The sequence below is a fragment of the Betta splendens genome, chromosome 4 (genome assembly GCF_900634795.4).
Source record: "Betta splendens chromosome 4, fBetSpl5.4, whole genome shotgun sequence".
NCBI lineage: Eukaryota > Metazoa > Chordata > Actinopteri > Anabantiformes > Osphronemidae > Betta > Betta splendens.
This window is the reverse complement of record NC_040884.2, coordinates 25,023,964-25,048,294: the sequence shown is the minus strand read 5'-3', so window position 1 is coordinate 25,048,294 and position 24,331 is coordinate 25,023,964. Positions and strand designations below refer to the sequence as shown.

The 24,331-nt window shown below is 48.2% G+C and overlaps 1 protein-coding gene across 1 annotated transcript; it reads right to left on the bottom strand.

The window, feature by feature from the left end:
• Window positions 1-146: 146 nt before the first annotated feature.
• On the bottom strand, window positions 147-23,760 carry lingo3a (leucine rich repeat and Ig domain containing 3a). Its single transcript, XM_029147858.3, is given in 3 exon segments — window positions 147-2,932; window positions 2,935-4,136; window positions 23,241-23,760. Coding segments are annotated over 2 exon segments (1,830 nt in total). The 5' UTR covers window positions 4,076-4,136; window positions 23,241-23,760; the 3' UTR covers window positions 147-2,243.
• Between the last annotated feature and the right edge of the window lie 571 nt (window positions 23,761-24,331).

Here is a 24,331-nt window from a genome sequence, read left to right as displayed (position 1 = left end):
TTTAGACACTGAATAAAGAGGCCTTGGTGTAGTAGCGTAGAGGAGGTTACACCAGTTACAGCAAATTAAGTCATCGCAGCTGTATGATTAAAATCTTTGAGAAACAGCACGTCAAACCGTGAATGCAAAGCTATTTTTTCCGTCCATCTGCTTATAAAATTTTATTTATTTTTTTGTAACTTGTGTCTGCATAGAAAATGAACATTAATACCCCTCAAGAGCAAATATATGCACCTACCTATAGAATAAATGTGAATCATGGCAAGAACGGCCATCTGACTGAATTCATTCTTCAAATGAAAGTATGCCAAACCACTGTAAAAAAACTAAAACAGATCAGCATAACAGTCCACAACATTGAATGTCACAGTGACAGGGTCACGACGTATTGTAGCCTATAGGTCCACTTCTCAGCCTGCAACCTTAAAGGCTGAGAGACTGGATGCAATAGAAACGTGACATGGGACAAGACATCGTCGTGGCAGATAAACAGCATGCTTTATAAACAGTGTGCTTCTTTGTCATATAAAACATCTAGCACAACTTCCAGACACAATGGAGTCATTATTTACAGGGTGAGTTAAACACGGGACAACGGAAAAGCATTTTAAAAGCAAAGAGAGGATGCTGAGCAGGTCAGGTCAGTCCATGAGCAAGTAGAGTCCATATGTACTGTCCATAGAGAGGCTCCTTTCTTTTATTTCACTTCTAATATCACAATAATTTCATTTTAAGAAATGTTGTGCTGCAGATTGATAGTATTGTGTTTCAGTGATGATTCAATACCAGATGTTGCCAGCAGAGGGCAGCAGAGGAAGCAGAGTGCAGCTCAGTTTCTACACAGCTCACACCCAAGGCTATGACATAAGTGTGGTTGGTACTGGCAGCTCACCTGTTGCCTTCCTCTTCAAATGTTATCTGAAAATAATGGGGAAAATAATCTCCTGCCACTGGTTACATTGTGAAGCTGCCTAGTGAAATCCCCATCAGCATGTACGTTGTTAATACTAGTTATTCTCCAGCCTGTGGTTGCAGTGTCATCGTCTTCCTAGAACACCTCACCTCTGTGGCTTAGCTTCATCACGACCTGTGTTCCAGTCTGCACGGGCCTCATCACATTAGCATTTTTTTCCCAGCGCCGGTAAAACCTCCCTATTGTCATTTATTCAAAAAGGACTGGGTGATGAACTGAAGCCTTTATGATCTGCTGTGTGATCTTAGGGAACGAGCAGACGTGTCCTCATCTGATGTCACGACACAATTAGACTACAAAAGCCGTCAAATGAAGCATAACTGGACTGGATATCACCACAATGAAGAAGAAATCTTTAACAGTAGAACTACCGTAGAACAGGAAAACATGATCGATTACTAAACAGTATAACAGTATAAACATCAACAAGGATTTAAATAATTACAAATTATATAATACATCTTACAGTATACATTATATTTTCTACTTATAGATACAGAAGAACGTACAACTTTAGGGTAAACGCACCCCAACAAATGTTTCATTTACAAATTATACACATCTTGAAATAAGAAGTCGCCTCTGTACATGTGGTCGCCCCTTTTTTAGATAAAGGCCAAAAGGAATCTTGCTCAGGATGGACTGAATAATCTAATGAAAAACCTCTAAACTGTGAATCTGCATGGGCTGAGACTGATTGGACACAAACCTTAATTTGTAGCTTTACCCAGATTTGATCTGACAGTAAGGAAAACTACGTTGGCAGTGTTGCAGAGCGTACAGTGGTGAGTTTCTCTACGTCCTAATAGTGCTCTATCGACTGCAGCTGAGTCTAAACTTGCAGTATGTAGCTGGAACTGTTCTAAACGCATTGGCAAGTCCTTGGCATTCACGGAGCACCGCCCAGGGTGTTTTCATGACTTTGGAGGCCGAGGGCTCGCACGGCCTCAGTCCTTGAGGACGGCAGCGTCTCTTCACAGTCAAAAGAAGAACGTCATTGGCGAGAGGTTAGACGACTCCAGGTGTTTGTTACGTTGGTCTTTAAACAGTCTATTCAAGAACATGTGAACAGTGGAGCTGTAAAAATACAATAACACCATATCAAAACCGTACAGATTTGATTGTTTTTTTTAATAACAAAACCTTGTCTCGCTCAATGCCCTATACAGGATTTACGCTGTTGTTCTGCAAACGCAGACGTCCACTGCAGTGTTTTTGTTCCTCCGTGACGTTAAGACTGCTTGTAAACAGAATGCGAACGAGGGACGAATCAAATCATCTTCATGTTGAACTTGCGAGCGCCGCCTTGTCCCCCACTGGCTGCAGGTCCGTCCACCTTCCTGAAGGAGTATTCCACCGAAAAGTTGTTCTTGTGCTGACCCCTCCCTCGACTCCACACGAACAGCAGAATGAAACAGAACAGCACCACGCCCAGGAACATGATGCAGCCCATCGCTGTGGATATGAGGATGGTCTTGAGGTCCAGAGTGAACTTCAAGAAGACCCTGGTGTCGTTCAGGTTGGTGTCGTTGAGGTCCCCTGTGTAGTAGGTGCGGTTGGCCAGGAGCACTGCATCCAGAGGCAGCCCGCTGACTGTGAGCGTAGCGAAGTAGGTGTCGTTGCCCCCGGCGTTGCTGGCGATGCAGATGTAGGTCCCGCTGTCGGTTATCTGGGCGTACCTGATTTCCAGCGTGCCCTCTGGCAACACGGTCAGGCGGCCGCTGCTCTTGGTGGTGATGCGCCGTCGCTGCGGGGAGATCCAGAAAATGACCGGCGTCGGCTCACCCTCGGCCCTGCACACGAACGACACCACCTGCCCCTCGCGGGCCGACACCTGCTGCAGCTTCCTGTTGCGGATTTTGGGCTTCTGACAGGTGAAGTGGTCGAAGAGCGCCGAGTCGGAGAACGCGTTGAGAGCTCGCCCTTGCACCTCCACGGGCGTCATGCACACGGGGACGCGCCGTCGAAGTTGAGGGTCTTCCTCCGCTGGAGGATCCAGAGCAGGCGGCAGTCGCAGGCCAGAGGGTTCCCGTCCAGACGCAGAACTTCTAGAGAGTTGACGGACTGAAAGGCGGCCTCCTCCAGCGTCACCAGGCTGTTGGTGGAAAAGTTGAGAAGGCGGATTTGTCTCAGGCCTCCCAGAGCATATGGCTGCACTACTGCCAGGTTGGTGTTGACCATATGCAGCTCCTTCAGCCTCACGAGGTCCCGCAGTGCCCAGGACTCCAGCACAGAGATGGGGTTGTAGGAGAGGTTGAGGCTGGTGAGGTGAGCCAGGCTGCGCAGGGCAGAGGTGGGCACAGAGGTGATGTTGGTGTGCGTAATGGACAACCAGGACAAGTTGAGACCCTGCAGGCTGTGGGGGGAGATGTACTCCAGAAAGGGCCAGTGATCGATCTCCAGCCCCCTCAGGTTCCCCAGCTTACGGAAGTTTTGGTCCTCTAAGGCGGAGATACTGAGGTAGCGAAGCCGCAGAGTCACCAGGTTATGGAGGTAAGACAAGGACTGGCTGGACACAGAGGTCAGGTTGCACCTCTCGATAGTCAACTCCCTCAGCCCCACTAGGCCCAGGAAGGCTTTGTTGGAAATATAAACCAGATCATTGTCTCCAACCTCCAGGTTCTTTAGACTTTTCAGGTCTTGGAAAGTAAAGTCCAAAAGAATAACAATCTTATTCCCACTGAGATCCAGTGCAGTTAGGTTGGAGAGGCGGGAGAAGGCCCCCATGGGGACCAGCTTCAGTTGGTTCCCCCGCAGTGACAGCGACTGCAGGTTCTGCAGGTTGGAAAAGGCATTGGGTTCCAGAACGCTGATCATGTTTTCACTCAGGTCCAACTTCTCCAGACGAGGATACGGGAGCAAGTCGCTGTGTTCCACCCAGCGGAGTTTGTTCCCAGACAGGTCCAGGACCTTGGTGTCCTGCGGGATGCCGTCGGGCAGCGCCGACAGCCGCTTCCCGAAGCACGACACGCTCTTGAGCCGTGCAACGCAGTCGCAGCGTTGAGGGCATCCTTGGCTCTGGGCGGGTGGCGCTGTGGTCATCAGCAGCAGGAACAGGACGGGCAGCAGGCAGCCTGCATCCCGGCCCATTCTCACCTCCATGGTCAACCCGTCTACTGCTTAGTCCTGCCCCCGTCTGGGGCCGATTCACTGGGCCCGGCTCCTGAGGGAAACGGAGGAAAGGGAGAATGAGGTCAACAGCACTGGTCAAACACTCTGCTTCAGGAGTTCACCGCGGTCGCCTTCAGATTTTCATATTCACCATATTCAAAGCACACACACAAATGCTCTAATAGCTCTATTTTAGACTCCACTTTGTATCTAATGGTTCATCTACTCAAAGCACTTGATGTGTTGTAATTGAAAACAGGGGAATTCACAATCTATCACATTTATAAGGCTTCGTGTAAGACATTTTAAAAATGCATGAGAAAAGAAAATAATTGGAGCCTCTCGCAAACCTTCAACAGGAAACGAGCCGTTTGAACAGTCTGAGCTAACATAATAATAACAAATGGACTTCCTGCTCCGAGGATGAAAATGCCAGCATATAAATAGGCCGAATAAAATATGAAAGCAGCATTAAACAATCCAATCTGCAGGCATATAGAACAGTATATCCAGCCCCTAGTGTCTCAGTAAATGCCTGACAAAGGTCACACACCGCAGCAGCCGGCCACGACTCAGTGCATCACAATAACTCAGTCCATCACATCGTCTGCACGAGTCATGAGCCACGAGGCTTATCATGAGAAAAGCCTCTCTAGCCGACCGGCCTGTTGGTTTCATATGACAGACGCACACGCACTGACATGCGTGTGCGCAGTGGCTGCCTCCCCGCATCCCTCTGTCTGCCGGTGGGTGTTGACAGCGCAGCGGTAATCCCCATTTAAACCCACGGCGAAACACTGAACCGGCTCACGCCGTGGATTCCTCCAGGCTTTAACGGTGCGTGTCCTGCGACAAACATGCATTTACTCGCAGTTTTACCCCCCAACACACGAAAACGCTGCACACATGAAAAAACGTCCATAATAATAATAATGGGCGTTCATGTTCACACGTCTACGCGTTCTCATTTATCATTCTACCAGGCAAAGAAATGAATATTCCCATTATCCAGCCTGCAACTGAATCTAATTAACTCACTGCAAATACCACCCGACCTGTCTGATAGAGCTATTCTAAAAATACCCCTTAACAGCAGGAGATATTCAAATTTCCAACTCTGAGATTGTCTTAGACAGCAGTGCACCTCATTCATAGCTGGCCCACAGAGACTGTGTCATTCACTAACAAGGCCCACTAGACAGAGGAACAAAGGCCCTTCATGCACTCATGGCCACTGCTCGGGTTCTGGATCAGACTTTATAACTGTCAAAAGACAAGACAGAATAAACATCACCAAAGTCGTAAATCTGTACCAATAAACTCCCAGAGATGTTAAAGTTTAGTTTGAATAAGATACAGTACAGCAGCTCAGAGAGGTGGACACCAGCTCAGTTCACATGTAAAACATGCATATTCCTTCTTTCACTGGTCCAACATCTGGGCCCAGTGAACCTAAACTGGAAACTTGCTGGTGTCGCTTTTTGTTCCACGGGCATTTTGTACGGTGCATGTCCAATTACTGACACTGAACATGAACATGAGTTGCTGGCAACTTGATCGTGCTTCACGTTGACTTATTTATAAGACTGAAACTTTCATTCCATGAGCTGTGGATCTTTGCTGGGACCAGGACTAAAGTCATGTCATCACTATTGAAAGACATTTTACAGCCAGTGCTGCTTAAGTTGTACACACATGCACATTGTTTTGTACGACATCATACAGTTGATATGACTAGATGTCACATTGTGGGTGTGCAAGTGGATGAGGTCTGATAGAGCAGCAACTTCCTGTCTACTGACTCCCTTCTTCCATTTATTATTGTCTCAAATTTCCCTGTCAGTCACACGACTGATTTTCTAAAGCCATATCTGGTAGCAGTCACTCAGCAAAAGGCCCCGAGGCCCCAACCAGCTAATGCACCACAGGTCAAGAGCAGGTGGAGAGAGCAGTGTGCACTCTACTGTAAACAGCACACCCCACCCCCCACTTTCCAGGAGGCTACTGTTACCTGGTAGCAAGCTGCAGTCAAAAATAGCTGCGTGTCTTTGATTACGCAGCGGAGGACAGCAGTGCTCCTCCCCGCTGACCTTCAACTCGTGCAGGTGTAGCAGCAAAAGACGGGGCAAAGGTGCAGCTGGAGGTCAGGGCACACAACCAACACAGCACTTGAACAAATACTGGAGCTGTACAGACAAAGCCACACTAAACCAGACCAGCAATAAATAACAATTGATTAATGAATGATTAACAATCAATAAATAATATCTATCTACGTATCTACGTCTTACAGGCAGAATCAACATGCGCCTCTAATTTAAACCATAAAACTTGAACCAACTGGGAATGTTGTCATGACAACGTCATCACCATATTCCTCAGCCGATTAGTATCACTCCCCGGTGAAAACACATCTGTCCACTAGATGCCAGGCCAATAGAACCTATGTTGGTTTCACATGAAAGCTAACACAGCTGCTGATTATTTCCTCATGAGTCATTCTGTAAATATCCAGGGTTGACTTTTCACACAGAAAGTTAATATTTCCTGTAGTTTCATACACTACCTCTGAGTAATATCCTACTTGTTGTGTCATGTGCCTGTGTTTTTATTGCCTGCGAGCAAAGACAGGTGGCGACTGGGAAACATGAATTATTTATGAGTTTGTTGTCAATATACACTGTGGCAAAAAGGCTATTTAATACAAAGCAATTGGGTTCGAAACAAGGAAGCAACAAGCTCATGAAGGTCCTCCTGCAGCTGCTGGAGCTTATTTATTACTGTATGGAGCACATTGTTGACTGACTGAGCTTCAGCTGGGAAACCATCTTCACATTATTGTGTTGGACGTTCATAAATTGGGATTTATTTTTCTCTCCTCATTTCCAAATTGTTGATGAGGGGAGGCAGCAAACTGTCAGCGATACAGTACATCTAGTAATGTTTAGATGAATTTACACCATGGTTTTGAGAATTTCCTTCAAGGCTCTTCTTTACATTCTTCTGTGTTGCTATCCTGGAGTCCATTTACTGTAGCTAGATGCCCATTCACTGAAATCTGAAAGCTAAATGCAATCTTTGAGATGCAGTAGTTGTAGCTTATTAAACATCTGGTCACATTCATGCATAAATGAAATCATTCTAAATGGTTTACGTAAATGATCTCATCAGCGTTTTGTTCAGACAACCAACAGCATCCGATGCGATGTCCGTTATCTTTACGTAACTGTTTGTTGCCAGGCAACATTTACTCATCCATTAAAAATACCTCTACTGCCAGTGTGTAGTAAAGTGATGTTCTATTCTGGAAAAGCCTCAATATTTCTACACAAAGTCAGTGGATTTAGTTGAAACATCATTTTTTTAGTTACAGTGTTAACGAGAAGCGTTCTACTTATCTGGTAGAGTTCGTTGTAGGTGCACTGGGGAACTTTGTAATGAACTTTTTAAAGGGCTACAGTAAATGAGATCTTGTCCAGTTGCTTTTGGTGCTGCTTGTTTGGGTCACCGGTCTCTTCAACCTGAGCTTGCTGTCCAGTCTTTTTTCATGCAGAGCCAACAGGGCACTCAAGTGCTCCAATCAATTGCAGGTGTAATCCTTTCATCGCCTCTTCCCTCAGCCCCAGCATTTTAAGCACAACTGCTCCACATTGCAGCTGAGTTTGTATGTAGCTGGTGATGAATCATAGGCGGTAACCATAGACCATAACCTGTCCTAGCTCTGCAGGGAGGTAAATTAGTTTGCATTGACTAATGAGTGTAACTAAAATTACAGACTTCATTAAACGTAATTGAGTCCCTTTTTGCCAAGGTGTTGCTCCAGGGATGGCAATTTTGGTCCTTGGACTCATCAGTCCACTGCTACAGACAGACTGCAATATCAGATGACAGATAAACAGACGCAAACATATTCACAGTACTGTCGTATCAACTGATTTTGCAAAATGTTCTTTTTATTTTTTAAATTTGATCTGAAATTTGGAATGGTGTTGTTTAAATGTGTAAGTGGGAGGCACTCATTCAACAATTACTGTTGTCGGTTTTCTCCTCAGGTTGCCAGGAGCCCTCCTCTACAGCTCCAGCCCCACATGGGTCCTCCTCAGCTCAGTCTATAAAGCACAGAGGGGGAGAGTGGATGACCTGGAATTCATGTGCTCTTTACCCACAGCCCAATTACCGCCCAAGCACTGCAGACAGTGGGAGACGGAGGGATGGAGACAAGTATCCTTTTAAGCTTTATAGAAGTCAAGTCCAGTTTAGATGCAGTGTAGTAAACCACATTCAGACAGTGGGGTGAGCCGTGGAGCTGCAGGGGGCTCGCTGAGATCTACTGCCACCTATTTGACCCCCCACCTCCAGGGACCTTACCTCACTTTTACCTGCTCCCCATCCGTTTCTACTGAAACAGAAGCTATTAGGAAATGAAAGGCAGCCGAATGCTCCCTCTCCGCTGCCTCCACATGTTTTTCGACATGAGGACGTGGAGGTGGGATCGGGCAGAGGGCACAGCTGATGCGCAGATACATCTTACACATTACACACGCACACAACCTATTATGTATGCACAAAGCTCCTCCTATAATCCCTAAAGTGTGTGTGTGAGAGACAAGAGGTTTAAATAGAGCCTGGTAGCAAAGCACACGATGCTTGTTTGTGTCAGTGCGGTAGAGTAGCCACTGCAGGTGTAGTATATGTCAAAGACACACCTTTTATTATTAATACTGAATACATTTATCAATACATTATTACTGAAACATGAATAACCCAGAGAGATTCTTTATATTTTAGATTGTGCAAAGTTGCTACATTTAGCTTTGCTTCACCCTTGATCAAATTCAGGAATCACCTCTAATGGTTTTAATTTCACCGGCTGCCTTTTCAACACTTAATCCGTGACATCGCACCTTGTTAAGGTCCCTAATGTAAACAATACAGTTGTGTTGGGCAGAGGAAGGGTGACTTCCGAGTCCACGGCCCCTGTTCCTGGTTATGTAAGCGCCATTAGTGCAAGAAGCAGAGTGATGGAGAGCTGCATCAGGCGACCCGGCCTCTATAATTACGCAATCAAAGTCAGTGTGAGACGGTTTGGAACCATTCGAATCGGGGAGTGAAGGAAAAGCGGCCAACAAGTACTTAACACCTCTAGAAACTCCTTAGGGATTGCTGGAAAAACGGTTCAGGTGGTGACCTCATGAGGCTGACTGAGAATGAGCGAGTAAAGCTGAGAACAAAGCAAACGGCGGCGACTGTGAAGGATCGAAAATATAAAACACTCACACAATAATGCTTTTGAGGCGATGTGTTTTCAGCCATGGAATGAGACACGCTGTGCACTATAGTGATTGTTTACAGAAGCAGAACATTCAAAAAAGGCAGAAGGAACATGTCAGCCAGTGCCTTAATGCCAGTATTTCATAGTTACTGATCAATAATGGAGGGCTATGGCTGAGAGGAAGGAAATATCCCTCAACACTGTGAGGTAATGTCTGTTTGTAGTCAGTGCTTTCTGTGTGCATGACAATGAGGAGTGCACATCAGCAGAACACAGGGTGAGACTCTGCTGCAGGTGTGGGACGCGGCTGACAAACAGGCAGGAAGTGTGTCTGGGAGCGTGTAGGCGTAGCCGAGTGCTCTCCAGAAAAGCACACGGGCCACAAAAGGCTGCTGAAAAGGCTGCGCGCTCACCCGTTTCCAGCATGCCCACTCATCGCGCTTTTACGTAAGCGCAACGGCGCGTTTGTGCCGGAGCGGCCCACGGACAAAACACAGTCACACCGAGGGAAGCCACTGTCAGCGCCCATCAGTCTGCACAGGGAGACCCTGGAGCCGCCAGCGGTGTCGCACAGAGCGGCACACACTCACCTGGCAGAGGAGGACGGGCCTGAGGTCACAGACTGCACACCAGCATGGGAGGCTGCATAGACGCACAGCAGTGTATTTACATGTGCTACAAGCATCTAACTTACATTAACAGGAGTCATTTTGCCCGTCATTGTTGTTGCATGGTTATTAATAGAAATCAGTCGAGGCCGTGATGCCTCGATGTCTCACTGCGGTGACAGGACCTGACCTGGATTTCTGTTTTATCCATTTGCACCGAGGCGTGTCCGCCGCTCAAAGTTAAAGCAAATATTGGGGTCCCCACAGAGACGCTGGCACACGACCCCAAGCCTCCACACGCCGTCACTTTGCGTTAACACAAAGGGGCCACGGCTCAAAAGAACATTAAGTTTGATGCCACTCTCCGAGGCCCGAAGGCCGTCACTGTAACGCAGGGTGACACGTCTTCCCCCGGTCACACACTCAGTCATGCCAGCCAAGGCTCGTACGCCCTCAGCGGCGTTATCGAATCGACACATGACCTAAAACGCTTCCATTAGCAGCGCTCTGTAACAGTAATTCATTATTGTGATCCATCACTTTAGGCCTATTAAATGGGTGCAGCCTTTTTCATCCCGCGCTGTTTATCTCAAGGTCTCTTGAGACTCGAGAGCTCAGACTGAACAGATTAATGATGATTAAAAATCCTATTATAGCAATTACAGTAATTACTCAAATTTCATATCTGATTTTTTTAGTTTGCTGTCCAATGTGTCAACAACTATTTTTCAATTCATGCGACAGAAACAGGATGTTAGAAGTTAAATTCACTTCTGAATGTGACATTTGTCTGGAAGGATCCAGTCAATGTTGTTGCCTGTAAGTCAAATTACTCAAAGGAACAGTTTTATATATTTATGTACATATATGACGGGCCGATGTTGTGGAACGAGGCCTTCAGCATCAGCACCAGAACTGTGAAAGAACAGCGAACCTTAACCTCTGTGTCTCTGTCCACAGCTGTTGCTATAGTGATGTGAAATGCATGATGGGACATTTCACGTTCAGCCCAGACTCCGGCTTCTGAGCCACATACATTTCTCGCTGCCCTTAAACACGTTTGTCTCGACTCAAGACGTCAGCTGCGAGACGTGTGCTTCACCTGTGGAACGACAGCGCCTCCCCGTCACCCATCAGTGTTTACACACAGGACCAGTCGGACAGACTGTCACCGGCAGCCAGCCTATTAAATGACCATCCTCCTTTAAAGCCTGTGTGATCAGAGCGCCTCAGTCGACCTCCCCCTCCCAAGGGCAGACTCTCCGGCTACTTACACAACTTCACCAGCGATGAGAAGTGACAGACCACTAGGAAAGACAGGCCATAATTGGGGGATCTGGGACAACAGACAGACTGTTTGTGCTCAGTGAACAGATCAAAATGTTCATTTGTCCTTGTCTAAATCTTTTGGGGTTGTTTTTGAAACGAGGAAGAATATGATATAATTTATTCCTAGGCTCTAATTGTGCCTGGCGAAAACACAGCAAGTTGATGGGAAAAGAGAATCAAGTTTCGAAGGTGTCAGGACCAATTAACTACGAGGTCCGTGTCCTTGAATTATAAATTAGTGATTTATAACCATCCATCACTTTATGACTCTCTATAACTTTGCAATAAATGGCCAGTCGCGCTCCCACCTCGGCTGCTTCCATATGCATGGCACCTGTTCAGCTTATTACTGTATAAACTTCTTTTCTATTTCCATTTTGTTGGGTGAAGGAGAGAAATGGGGCCAATTTAGCGCCGAACGCTGCTGTTGTTTTCCGTCGCTTCAGATTAATTCAGACACAGCCGAGCCCCACGCTTGTAATTTCGTACAAACACTAACAATTCATCATCTGGCTCCAGCGCTTATGGCAAAATAAACAGAAACTGGGAAATCTCAGAATAGTTGGACCGAATAAAAACAACTAAGTAGTAATAAACCAACGGGGGAAACTCCAGTCTAAAAGAAAATGACCCCCCAGGAAATATCTAATCTATCCCAGCATGAACAAAATACCTCAGGTCAAAGATTAACGAGAATCTTTTTCACAGGCTTGAAAATGATCCTGTGCATAAGAAGCTTTTTTCCGCTCTTTCACGCACTCCAACACTTAATTTGAACATTTTTCTCGCCTAAATGAACGACCACAGCGTTTCATGGGCGCGTCGCCAAAGCGCCCTGCGCCAGGACAGATGTCACAGAGACAGGAGCCAGCAGGACAAAGTCACCGGGAGGTGGAGGTGAGCGTGAAGCGTCCCTGCTGGCATCTATTTCCTGCCTGTCTGCCATGTCACCGTCCATCACTTCATCCCAGGCCACCTCCATGCCAATGGGCTGCACACACGCACACACACACACACACACACACACACACACACACACACACACACACACACACATGCGCACACACACACACACACACACTCATACACACACACACACACACTCACACACACACACACACACACACACACACACACACTCACACAGACACACACACACACATACAGACACACACACACACACACACACACACACACAGACACACACACACACACTCACACACACACACACGCACACACACACACACACGCACGCACACACACACACTAGTAGAATGTGTAAATGTGTGAGTTGTATAATAAAAGGACAGTTTTCTGGGAGTATTGATCTGAAAAATCATTATGTTTACCATCTGCAGACGGACCGCAGCTACAGCTGAAGGCATCTCACAGGAAGGGACGTCTCCGCTGCAACACACCGCCGTAAAAGACCCACTCCTTTTCCGTATCCGTTTCGGTCCTGAAGGTTGAGAGGCGCATCGCAAATCTGCTGAAGCCTGCTCTAATCCTGTTGGAAGCCTGCAGGCTCTCTGTGTCCTTCTCATAGGCTCCATTAAAAGGCTCCCTGTCCTTTCTACTTTCCTTTCACCGCCTGCTCATCAACGGGGCCAATTACAACCAGTTAACTGGAGTCAAGGAATATCTGAGAGGGGTCACGCTTGTACTGCAGCTTCCTCTTCCTTCCAGGAGCAATATGAGAAATCTTATCTGGCGCGTGTGTGAGACTCAATCCCATTCAGCTACTAAAGGAGTGCAACACAGGAGCAGCAACACTGTGTAACTGGATCCAGTGCAGGGAGCAACGATACAGATTAATTTCTTAAACTTTTTACACATGATTGGTGGGGTTACGGTTTCAGGCAGCAATCTAATACTGCCCTCGGGGTCCCTTGAGACAGAAGTCTGACTAGCGGTGTGTGAGTGTGTGAGGGAGCGAGCGGAGCCTTGTGCAAATTAAAAGTAATCCTCAGGCCGGGCCGGTGGTACAGCTGGATTCACACGGATTCATTATTTATCACTTGACAGCAGCGAGGTGGAGAAAGTACTGACCGGGTAATAAGCCAGGAAGAGACATCTTTGAAAGGCATTGATGGAATCAGGCAGATCAGTCTGTGCCGGAGCTGCTGGAAGGTCCCAGGTGAGAGAGACGCCGGCTGCGAGCGGGGCGACCGACAGGAGCAGATCGCTGGCGTGGTGTCCGATGCTGCAGCTGCCCATCGTCCGTGTTGGAGAGATAAGCTGGCTGAGCCGCTGTCTAACATCAACTGTCAGAGGCCTTATTGGACGGCTTCCGAGCGCACGCGGCTAAGACCTTTATAACGAAGACGCCAGCTCTGCTGCTGAGGCCGTTCAAGCTCTTCCGTGCATGACCTCCAGACAGTAAAGCAGTGAGTCCACTCACAAACCCAGTGTTTGACGTGTGCACGGCCACGTCTCAGTCCTGAGACAAGCTCTGTTATTCTGCCACCATTTACAGTTAGTGGCACGAACGTGAGGCGTTTCCAGTGACGTCTGAGGAACGTATCCATCATCAGATCTGGAAGCATGAATGTGAGAGGAAGTGGGCAGGGCTTTTGTGTGATAGGGTGATAGTGACGTTTTTAGATGGCCAGCTTCAAGATGATTGATGGCGACAGACACGATGGAAGAAAAGCAGCTCCAGACCACACTCACTGACTCAGCGGCGGTGAAAGACGCAGCTTTCCTTCTTTTAAATGACACTTCTGGACGATAGAACAGGTTGAGAAACTACAAGGGAGAAAACCTCACACACACACACACACACACACACACACACACACACACACACACACACACACACACAGCGTGTCTCATAACAACAGTGTGGGGGTGACTTTGGTTGTCAGAGGGAGTTTGCTGATCCTGCAACAAACTGGACACCTGAAGTTAAGACACCACACGGACCTGGAGCACGTGTGGAGGTGAACGAACACAGGAGGATTATGAGGCAGAGAAATGCTGATGTCAAAGGAATACCCATGCTCCAAGTCTGTGTGTGTGTGTATGTCTGTGTGTGTGTGAGGGGGGTATATATATATATATATTATATTATATATATATATATATATATATATATATATATATATATTATATCTATATATATATATATATATATATATATATATATATATATATATATATATATATCTATATATATATATATGTTTGAGATTGTTACACCACAGAGAAATAATGAATAAAATAAACCTGGAGGTGTATAAAGTAAGGTTTGATTCACCTGTACTAGAGCAGCAGGGCAGGATCTTGACTCCATTGTGTCACATGGTTTTGCTCAGATTCATAAATCTTACAAGTGCTTTCTTGCAAATTTGCCACAACCTTCCGGCTCCACTGTCTCCCGTCTACAAACATGTGCAGCGTGTGACCGGCTGAGCTGCCAGCACACACGCCTCCTCTGTGGGCCGTGACATTTAGCCGCCAAGCACCTGAGGCTCATGGGAAACGGTGTTGTTCAAAGGCTGCAATTAAATATTGTATGAAAAACATCTTAGGTAATGGGCCTATGGGGGGGTGGGGGGGGGGGGCTGCAATACCTCCACAGTTCACTCAGTTCACTGTCTTTTCAGCTGCTTGTTCCTTGTGCTTTTGCAGCGTTCAGACTGAACTGAAGTCATTTAACGTAAAGCACCACAGCCTTTGATGGAAACGTGAGCCCGCTGCTCATGCGCCGGCCGCGGTAACGCGACGCCGGCTGCCGCTCCTGACCTCGTCTTCGCCCCGCTCATTTCCATCTGTCTCCACTGACTGTGAACGAAGCTGCACGGCCTCGTGATCCCCACTGAACGGGAAGGAATCGCAGCTCGGCGCTGCTGTCACGGATCACGGCAGCGCACGGAGTCCGGCTCGTTGACTCTCATCCCGCAGTCTCAGAGAGTCATCATCATCATCCCCATCGCAGGTGCTCAAAAGCAACATCTGCTTTAAAGGAAGTGTTCGGGATTTGGGTTTATTGCAGCTTCCTTTTAACCTTTTCCCCTTTCTCTGAGTCACCTTTGCTTTTTGGGTCGTGGGTACAATCAGTACACTTAAATAACCATAACTCATCTACATAAACTAGGCCAGTTCTGCTGAACCGTTCACACTTTAAAAGCTATTTGCCCCCGGCACCGCGGCATCTAATAACAAAATCTCTCTATACCTTCCTTTCATTTTATGCTGAACACAACAAAGTAGCATCCAATCTTATCTGCTGTGTCTTGCAGACAAAACATCAGAATAGTCTGCTTCGTTTCTAATCACATATCCGTCAGGAGGAAAACAATCTTGCGCCGAGACGCGATTTCTGGTAAAAATAGGCCACATTTGAGATCAAAGTCGTGTGATTCCTAATCAAGGCAGGAAAAGAACAATATCCACAAGTGTGTCCCTGTGTGACACACTGCTGCCAGCGTAGTGGCTGGCTTGGGATTACATCATAATGACACGCTGATGAAATGTGCTACGCCGTCCAGCCGCGTCCATGTTATGGTCTCCTGTCCGTATCCCTGTGTTTGGATGGCCTACTTCACCGTCCCATCCTCTAATCCGGTGCCGCTGGGAGCGGCCACACGGCCCAGTCCGCATCCTCCCTCGCCCTCCCTCCCGCTCTCTCTCCTCCAGTCAGCTTTAATCTGGCCGTGGCCAAGACAGCAAAACCTCTGACGGCCGGGAAAAAGTCTCTGACGAATGGAAACCACACTGTGAAAAATCTCCTTTCTTCAAACAGCACAACCTATACGGAAATAAGAGGTTGTACAGTAATAGACGATCTACCACACATTATACAGCACTTGCCCCTTTTCTTTCCTAATAAGAGGAGTGAGCTCTGGCATTCTGGTCTAATTATCCAACAGTGTTAATTACAGGAAGGTTTCGCAGGCAATTATAGGATCTCAAGCTACAGCCCTGGTGCTGAATGTACGCTCGCAGCACTGAGAGACGGAAAGAGTCTCACTACACATTTAATTGTTGATTAATCTTCAACACAGGTCTCAGCATGGACAGGAACGACTGCACAAAATCCTGGGAGATATTAGTTCATTTGCCTAATCACAGATGTGTTCATTCTCCCTTTTGAGCCGCCTCGGTGACACGAAGGCGTTCATACAATGGGAACTAGATGAGGCAGGGGTGCCGTATATAATGTAACACGGAGCTAGTCGTTAGTAGAAGGCAAGAAGTCAACCGGTGGAGGAGAGGAGGAGGTGGAGGGAAATGAGCATGTGGAAAGAAAGCAAAGCTGTCAACAAAATGTGAAAAAAGGCCGAGGAGGGATGTGAGGAAGCTGAAAAGATTAGAAGCAGAAGCAAAAGTAGAACGGAGGTTTTCATTAAATGACAAGACGGAAACATCAGGCAGAGATGGGGAATGATTCGGGGGAAGGTGATGAGGGATGATGCGTCCTGACAGAGCTAAGGAAGGAGGGAGGAGCGCGTGCGCGTGTGTCGCTGCGCGCTCGCTTGACAGTCGTGTCTGTTATCGCTCTGGCGTAAATAACTCCACAGAGACTCCGTCACCGAGTGTGTTGCATCTGCCGCTGCTAGTCACTGCTGCGACTCACAGCGTCACCTAATAGGGTCCACGCATCCCCGGAAAAATCACAAACAGGCGAACAGGTTAGATGTGCAGGGGGACAAACGCAGGGGACGGGCAGTGGTTTTTGCAGCTCAGCACGAGTTGTGGTCTCCTGCGATGGAGGAGTGGAGAGGAAACAGGAGCGAGGGGAGGAAGGAGGAGAATGAGGGGGAAGAGAGGGAGGAGAGAGTGACTCAGCTGCTCTCCCTAAAGGCCTCGGGAGGAGGAGAAGGAAAGAAGGATGAAGAGGAAGAGGAAGGAGGGGTGTTCACGCTCCCCCTGCTCCTGACAGAGTCATCTCAAATCCTCAGCCTCTGAAGCAGCGGAGGAGCCGAGGCACGGACCTCCAATGACCGTTCAGGGGGAAATTCACCCAAAGCGAACAACAAATGTCCACGATGCGTCAGCGGGGGGGGGGGGGGGGGGGGGGGGTCCCGGGCCGTGGTCTCACCCTCCACGCCTGCTGCACACTGGGCCATCGCTGCATTTCATGTGGAGTCCTCGGCTATAGGCGCCGGGTAATTGGGCCCTGCCTGCACATTAAACATGCATGCCTTCTGACACCGCACAGGAACCGGATGCACGGCGATGAAACAGCATGCGGGATGGAATTAGAGGCACGCGGCGCATGGCTCCGCAGTCGGGGGATAAATAAATGAAGGCCTTGTCCGCGCAAACAGACGCAACCGCGGCGACATCCCGGCGTACGAATTATTCACAGGCTCTTTTAAGGCTGTTTACTCTGACATGCAGACGCTGCCTTTTCCTGCGCCGGCGTCGTCAAGACATCCATGGAAAGCGGCGGAGATGAGACGGTGCAGCGGGAGGCGAGATGGGAAAGTCTTTGGAAGGCGGCTGTAAGGGACAGAGGGACGGGTGGGCTTTGAAACAGAGGCTGCGCTGTCATACTCATGCATCCAGGCACGATACTGTGATCAGTGTTTGTCTGGAAAAAAGAAAGAAGATGAATAATTCATCTCTCAACCAATGACAGGCTTGTGAAGACGGGTGCGGCCTCAGCTCCACGCAACAGTGTCTCTTCTGGATCCGATGATGCATGCCTAACATTTTCCCCGGTGTCCAGTTTGTCCAGTTTGTCCAGTTTGTCCGGCAAACAGCGCAGACCAGAAGGAACGCGCCTGTCAACGTGAGGGAATGCGACAGGAGGGCATTAAATAGAGCCAGGCATGTCCATGCGCGTATACATGGGCACGGTGGCATGCAGAGATATTCATAGACACACAGGATCCACAGACTGTGATCTGCGCTGACAAACGTAACCCTTTACCTCTCAGCAACAGCGCGCGGCTCGCCTCCATATAGGAAAAACAGGCCGAGCAGACAAAAGAGGAGAAACTGGCCACAGCTGTGCGTCAGTTCAAAGAGTGCTCGTGATCAAACACTTCAGACGAGCAAAAGCACCAAAACTGCGCCTTCCCAACAGCGAGAGGGAGAGAGGACGATGCAAGGAGGAAGGTGGGGGGGGGCACAGTCTGTTAAGCACAGTCTCATGGCGTCCATCTGTCACGGCTCCACGCGGACGCATGCAGCTGCAGATTTTTTTAGTCCAAATGATGGGGAAACAAAGCGAGGGAGAGCCTTCCACCGGTGCTGCTTCTGGAGTGGAGAGCTGCAAATAAGCCTTCGCCTGCAGATACTCTGCACCACACGCCCCGCTCAAATGCAAAGCAGCCTGCACTACAGTATATCACATACGCTCCAATAGCTGTTCTTTACTGCTTGTTTACAAACTCTATGTAGCTGGTTGTTCATGTAATCACCAGCATCGCGTCTTACTTTAATCACTATCTCCCGCCACCGTGAACTATATTTCTGGAGACATCTTGGGTCAAAACTTTCCTGTTTCTCCACAATCTGAAAGGTCATCGGAAAATACCAACACAGCTCCGTAATGAAGTTATTTGTGGTGCTTTTTGTCAGCTGGCAGATGGTCTTCAGGCTACGAGCTCAAAAACACTAATGAACACAGCCAGTACAAAAGGACACGTCTGACCTTGCAGCGACCTACTCGTCATTAAGATGTAAATAGAAGGAGAATAAGACGTAATCCCTCTGGTGATCGAATTCCCCAACGATTATCTGAAGTGAGCAGCAGCTGGTTCATGGCAGGTAAGTGTGTGTGTGTGTGTGTGTGTGTGTGTGTGTGTGTGTGTGTGTGTGTGTGTGTGTGTGTGTGTGTGTGTGTGTGTGTGTGTGTGTGTGTGTGTGTGTGTGCGTGTGTGTGTATGTATTTTAGCGATGAGTTAAAAAACGCTTGTAGCTGCACATGTGTGATGTTTACATGCACATAAATAAACGGATGCTCACATGGGACCCAGCATACTGTGGTGCATTCAAACCGCATGGAACTCAGACTTTCTTTGCAGTGACATTACACAAAGAATAAAAAAATGAAATACCAAAGAATGACGCAACTCAGGAAATCGGGCAGAAGACTGGACACTGTCCTCTCACTACTGGTCCCACTGGTTCCGGTCCTGGTGTGGTCCACGGAGCGACGCAGGTTACAGGCTGACATGCAGCTGCTTGACCTTTGATGTTTATTTGCACCGACACTTCAATGGGAAACTTAAAATAGGTTCAGGGGGTTCAAAGACGTTTAATGACGATGAGCGAAGCAAGAAGGAGGGAATCAGATAACGCTTGAAAGAGCCTCTAAATAAAACGCACAGACGTTTCCGATTGTCGTATCAACAACTGAGTCTATTAATTTAGATATAAGCGCAACATCATCACCCTGCGGCCGCTCGGCTGAACGCATGAGAGCTCAGCTGAGTCGGACACACTGCGAACTGTTGTGGACGGCAGGAGCCATTTGAAGGATGATTAATTAATGCAGCCGAGCACAGTGTTAAGTGCGTTGGGCCACAACACGTAGAGTAAAGTTCTCATTAGAGGTAGATTCATTAGTGGGTTCAGTGCTGAGGGGACGCTGCCTTTGATCACCGCGTCCTCACAAGTCAGTTAGGAGAGAACGTTTCTGCAGGAAGGTGCAGCTACAGGCGCTCGGATTCAATTATGCATTTCAATCTAGCCAAATGCTTTTGTTGTGTTTCAGTGGAAACACCACAGAGGCAGCTGATGCAGGAAAATAAATTAAAAAGCTGTGAATGCGCATGTTGCAATTCACCCCATGGACTTCACAACAAACGCACTCGCTCCACGCGTTAATCTGAACTTGCTCGTAATGACATAATGGAGGATTAAAAAGCTTTCTTGTGTACAGAGCCCATGGAGAGGAGCGATGAAAGATGTGTGTACTGTAGCAGCCCCGTCTGCTCTCTGAGCTGCTGCTAATGTGGTAATAACGCAAATAAGGTTTCATGTGCGAGAGGAAACATTTGCCTTAACAGCCTGAAGTCTAGACGGCATCTTTTGACAGAGATAATGTGCTGCTCCTCAGTGTCAGGCTTCACAGCGCTGAAGGAAAGAAAGTTCAACCCTTTCAGCTTGTATTTTGGCGAGCACTGAACTGTGCGTGTTCTCCTGCTGAACTCGGCCCAGGGCCGCAGGTTCAAATGCACGGCGGTATAATAGGCAAAGTATGTAGTTCACCATTCATCAGAAGAGCGGCGGTGGTGATGCAACAGTGTGAAGACTGTGGACAGAGTCGCGTTGGAAGCGTTAGAACATCGGATTCTGAGCCGTCCCACGAAAGCAGCGTTTCCAAATGCAGCATTAGAGCTAGTCCAATGTGTATATGTATATAGGTTCTAAGAAATATAAATATATATTTATAAACAGACTAAAGTGCATCGTATCATAAACTGTGGCAAATAATACATTTTAGTAGAAATAGTTTTAAAGTAAACGGACATTTGTCAGTGTAGTGGACTCAAACTCAGCTGTGTGCTCACCAGCCAATCAACATACAGATATCTTTGCCATAACGTTTGACCCATTGCCATTACACATATGTACTGTGATCTATAGGCACCTTAAATTATGCATCAGAACAAAACAATAGCATGTCTCTGCTGCGAACACAGGCTGGAGCCTCAAACTCAATTTTCTCGCCCAATCTCAGTCGCGACGGTCGATCCATACGTGAGCAAATTGTTTTACGGCCGGCGGGTCGCAGCCCCCGAGCTGCCGGCGCCGGCCAGAAATACAAGACTGACAAGTATATAAACTCCTCAAATGTCCTTCGCTCCTTCTCAGCGACGCGCCGCGTGAAATATCAGCTCGAAGCGAATTGTGCGTCGTCCATCTGGATTAAGGAGCTTCACAATTATGTTTGTGGGAGATCCGGTTGACGTGGACGACGTTAAGTTCACGTTAAAAGTCCAGCACCGGCTGAAGAAGCTCGTAGAAACGTTAGTGTCATGTCTCAGCTCCCCTGAAAGTGTAAGCAAAGCCGGTCGCGTGGCCTCTCTCTCCTTATGTAACGCCACGGCCATCTCAGCGCACACTCTTTCATCCGGAGACCTTGGGAAACATAAAATATGCAGCATCCAACGAGTAAAAGCAGTTTTTCTTGCGCTATCGCTCCCTTTCTGTGCCTCCACTCGTCCTGAGTCCTCGGGGAAGCGTGTCACACGCGCCATCATCAGCCGAAATGAGCAAACGCTCAGAAAAGAACTATTATCTACAGGAAGGGACGTCTCCACTTATTGCTCTGACTTTCAGCCTGTTTAAAAAATGAAGACATCCATTAGAGTCATTGTAATAAATGGCACAACTGCACTAAACTGCGTTACGTGGAGCTTTGCTTCTGCTCAGCCGCAGTCATTTCTTCATTTCTGAGTTGTGGACCCGTCCACGTACATCGTTGATTGTTTTCTGGGGCAGCGGTAAAAGAGCCTATTAGACCATATTGACTTTCAGAGCAGTAATTGATAAACAACATGAAATCTAATCCAGCGTACGTATTGGTGGTGCAGACGAGACCGGGAGTCACTGCTCTCAGGAAACGAGGTCAGCCAGGCAGCGAAGGCCGAACCACGCGTTCATGTCTGGGAATAAACGCGCACTCGTTAGTTCTAGATGCTGCGTCTGCGCTACCGCGGCCCGATCTCAGCATCCATGATGCCGTTAAAGCTAAAGCTCCAGCTCCAGCTCCAGCTCCAGCTCCAGCCGGACGCCGTAGCCGTCACATCTCATCCTGCAGGTGTCTGACGGCCACTCGGGGCCCCGTCCTTCCTCCCCCTCCTCCCCCGCCCCTCATCCCGCTCCTCGCCGTGTGAGCAGCGATGCCCTCATCACCCCCGCTTTGCTGTCCTCACAAACACTCCAGAGTAGAAAACAATGACGCGGCGTCACCGTCCAGCTCCGCCGCTTTATGTGCAACGGAAAACATGGAAACGAGTCGGTAAGTGGAGGTAGTAATGGACAAGACTAAGAGAGCTTATTTAACAATGCACTCTGAGGGCCACGTAACCTTGTTAGCAGACATTTCATTACTGACACATAAATCTGTCAAATAGCGAGGCTAAGTGCCACCTCGGGCACCATTATGTATAATTGCGTTCACTTGAAAGCTGGTTTTCTCCTCTGGCTTTTCAGACAGTCACAACGACTGTGGCTCTAAAAAAAGAACGGGACAATTGGATATGCATAATTTAATCCTTTTGCTTTAAAATGTGAGGGGAAAATACGATGAAAGGACGGCCCTTGCCATTCAGGCTATTGTGTGTTGCTCAAGCACTTCAAGTTCAACACACAAGTTTCAAGTTAATGAGAGATCTGAGAGGTTTTCTCTTCAGAGCCACATCTGTCCCCAAAAGCAAGGTCCGCATTCGGTTTGTGAGCCGCTTCATTGTCTGATTGGATGCTCAGCACCTGCAGGTGGAGCACAACAAGCACATGCACAATGTGCTAATCTGACCAGTTCTGCAGAAAAGTGCTGGCCGTGAGAAACTACACAGTTTGTGCCATTCTGCGCTGCCGTGTGTGACTCAAACCCCATGAATCGAACGCCGACGTGTTAGTCGCAGTTCACGAGATCTGGAAATGAGGGTGTGAAACCAGCGAGTCCTGCTCGTCTCTGACCCATCGCTCTGTTTGAAGCAGTACTTAATTTACACGTTCAGTTAAAGTGAAACCGCGTTCCATTCCCTGGAAAATCAGCCGATTTCCAGAGCTGGACACCACAACAGAGCTGGGAGAGGGCGAACGCAGTGAGGCTCAGATGTGTCACACGCACAGAGCATCGATCACAGGCTGCCTCCCCCTCTCCACTCGACTATCATTAAAACTATTTGAGGACTGGAACACAGAAAAGCACAGGCGCCTGAGCTGGAACCAAACCAGTCAGCAGAGAGGACGGGTGAAGCCGGCTCCCAGCAGGCGGAGCGAGAGGCACACACATGCACGGGGGAAGTTGTCTCACCCAGGACTAGAAGTTGCCCCGCGCTGCCTCTACATCTGTCAGCCTGGAGGTGCCCCGGTCGCATCCACGCCGCCCGGATCGGTGCGGAAGAGAGACGCTACCCCTCCGTCCCCTCAGACTCGCCTTGATGTCGTCCACCTCCAGCGGCGGCGGCGGCGGCGGCGGCTGGACTGAGCTGCATGCACCCACCTTCCCTCCCCTCCGTCTCCTCCTCTCTGTGCTGCTGTTGAATCCCCAAGCGAGGAGCCCGGCTCCGCTTTGCGCTACAAAGGCATCAGGAGCTGCTCTCCCAGCGGGATCCCAGCTTTGTGTCTCGTGGAAGCGGCGCGGAGAGGGCTGCCGGCGGCGGCGGCAGCAGGCGGCTCGGACTGATGCTGTTCTCGTTACTGGATTGCATGAGTAAGAGTGTCCTGGCATTCGTGTGTGGGGGATGTAGAGCGCAGTGTGTGTGACGGCGTGTGTGTGTTTGAAAGAGGACCCGGCCGCTGCTCACTGGGGCTCATCTGCACTGTTGCCTCCCTCCCTCTCTCTCTCTCTCTCTCTCTCTCTCTCTCTCTCTCTCTCTCTGTCGCTCTCTCTCTCTCTCTCTCTCTCTCTCTCTCTCTCCCTCTCTCTCTCTCTCTCTCTCTCTCTCTGTCGCTCTCTCTCTCTCTCTCTCGCTCTCTCTCTCTCTCTCTCTCTCTCTCTCGCTCTCTCGCTCTCGTACTCGGGCTGTTCTGTGCTGCATTCACGTCCTACGGGACAAAAGCAGAAAAAGAGCTCCTTGCTTAAAGATTCAGCCCACTTCAGCTTCCAGGTGCTGGGTTTACTCACAATGTGCTGCAGGGACAGGCTGAATAGTATGGAAATCTTGGTGTGCCAAGATGATAAATAAATGCAACCCATAAATAATATATGTTGGATTAAATTATTCAATATTACAGAAGCTGAAATTTTCTCTATAATTTCATATCAGAGCGGAAAGCTGATATGAAGTTATAGAGAACCATTTAATTGCAAAAAAAAGTGTTGACTGCTGGAGCAAATATCACTTGTTGACCCACTTAATGAAGCACTAGGCAACAAGATGTGGAGCCAGGCTTAGAGTTGGT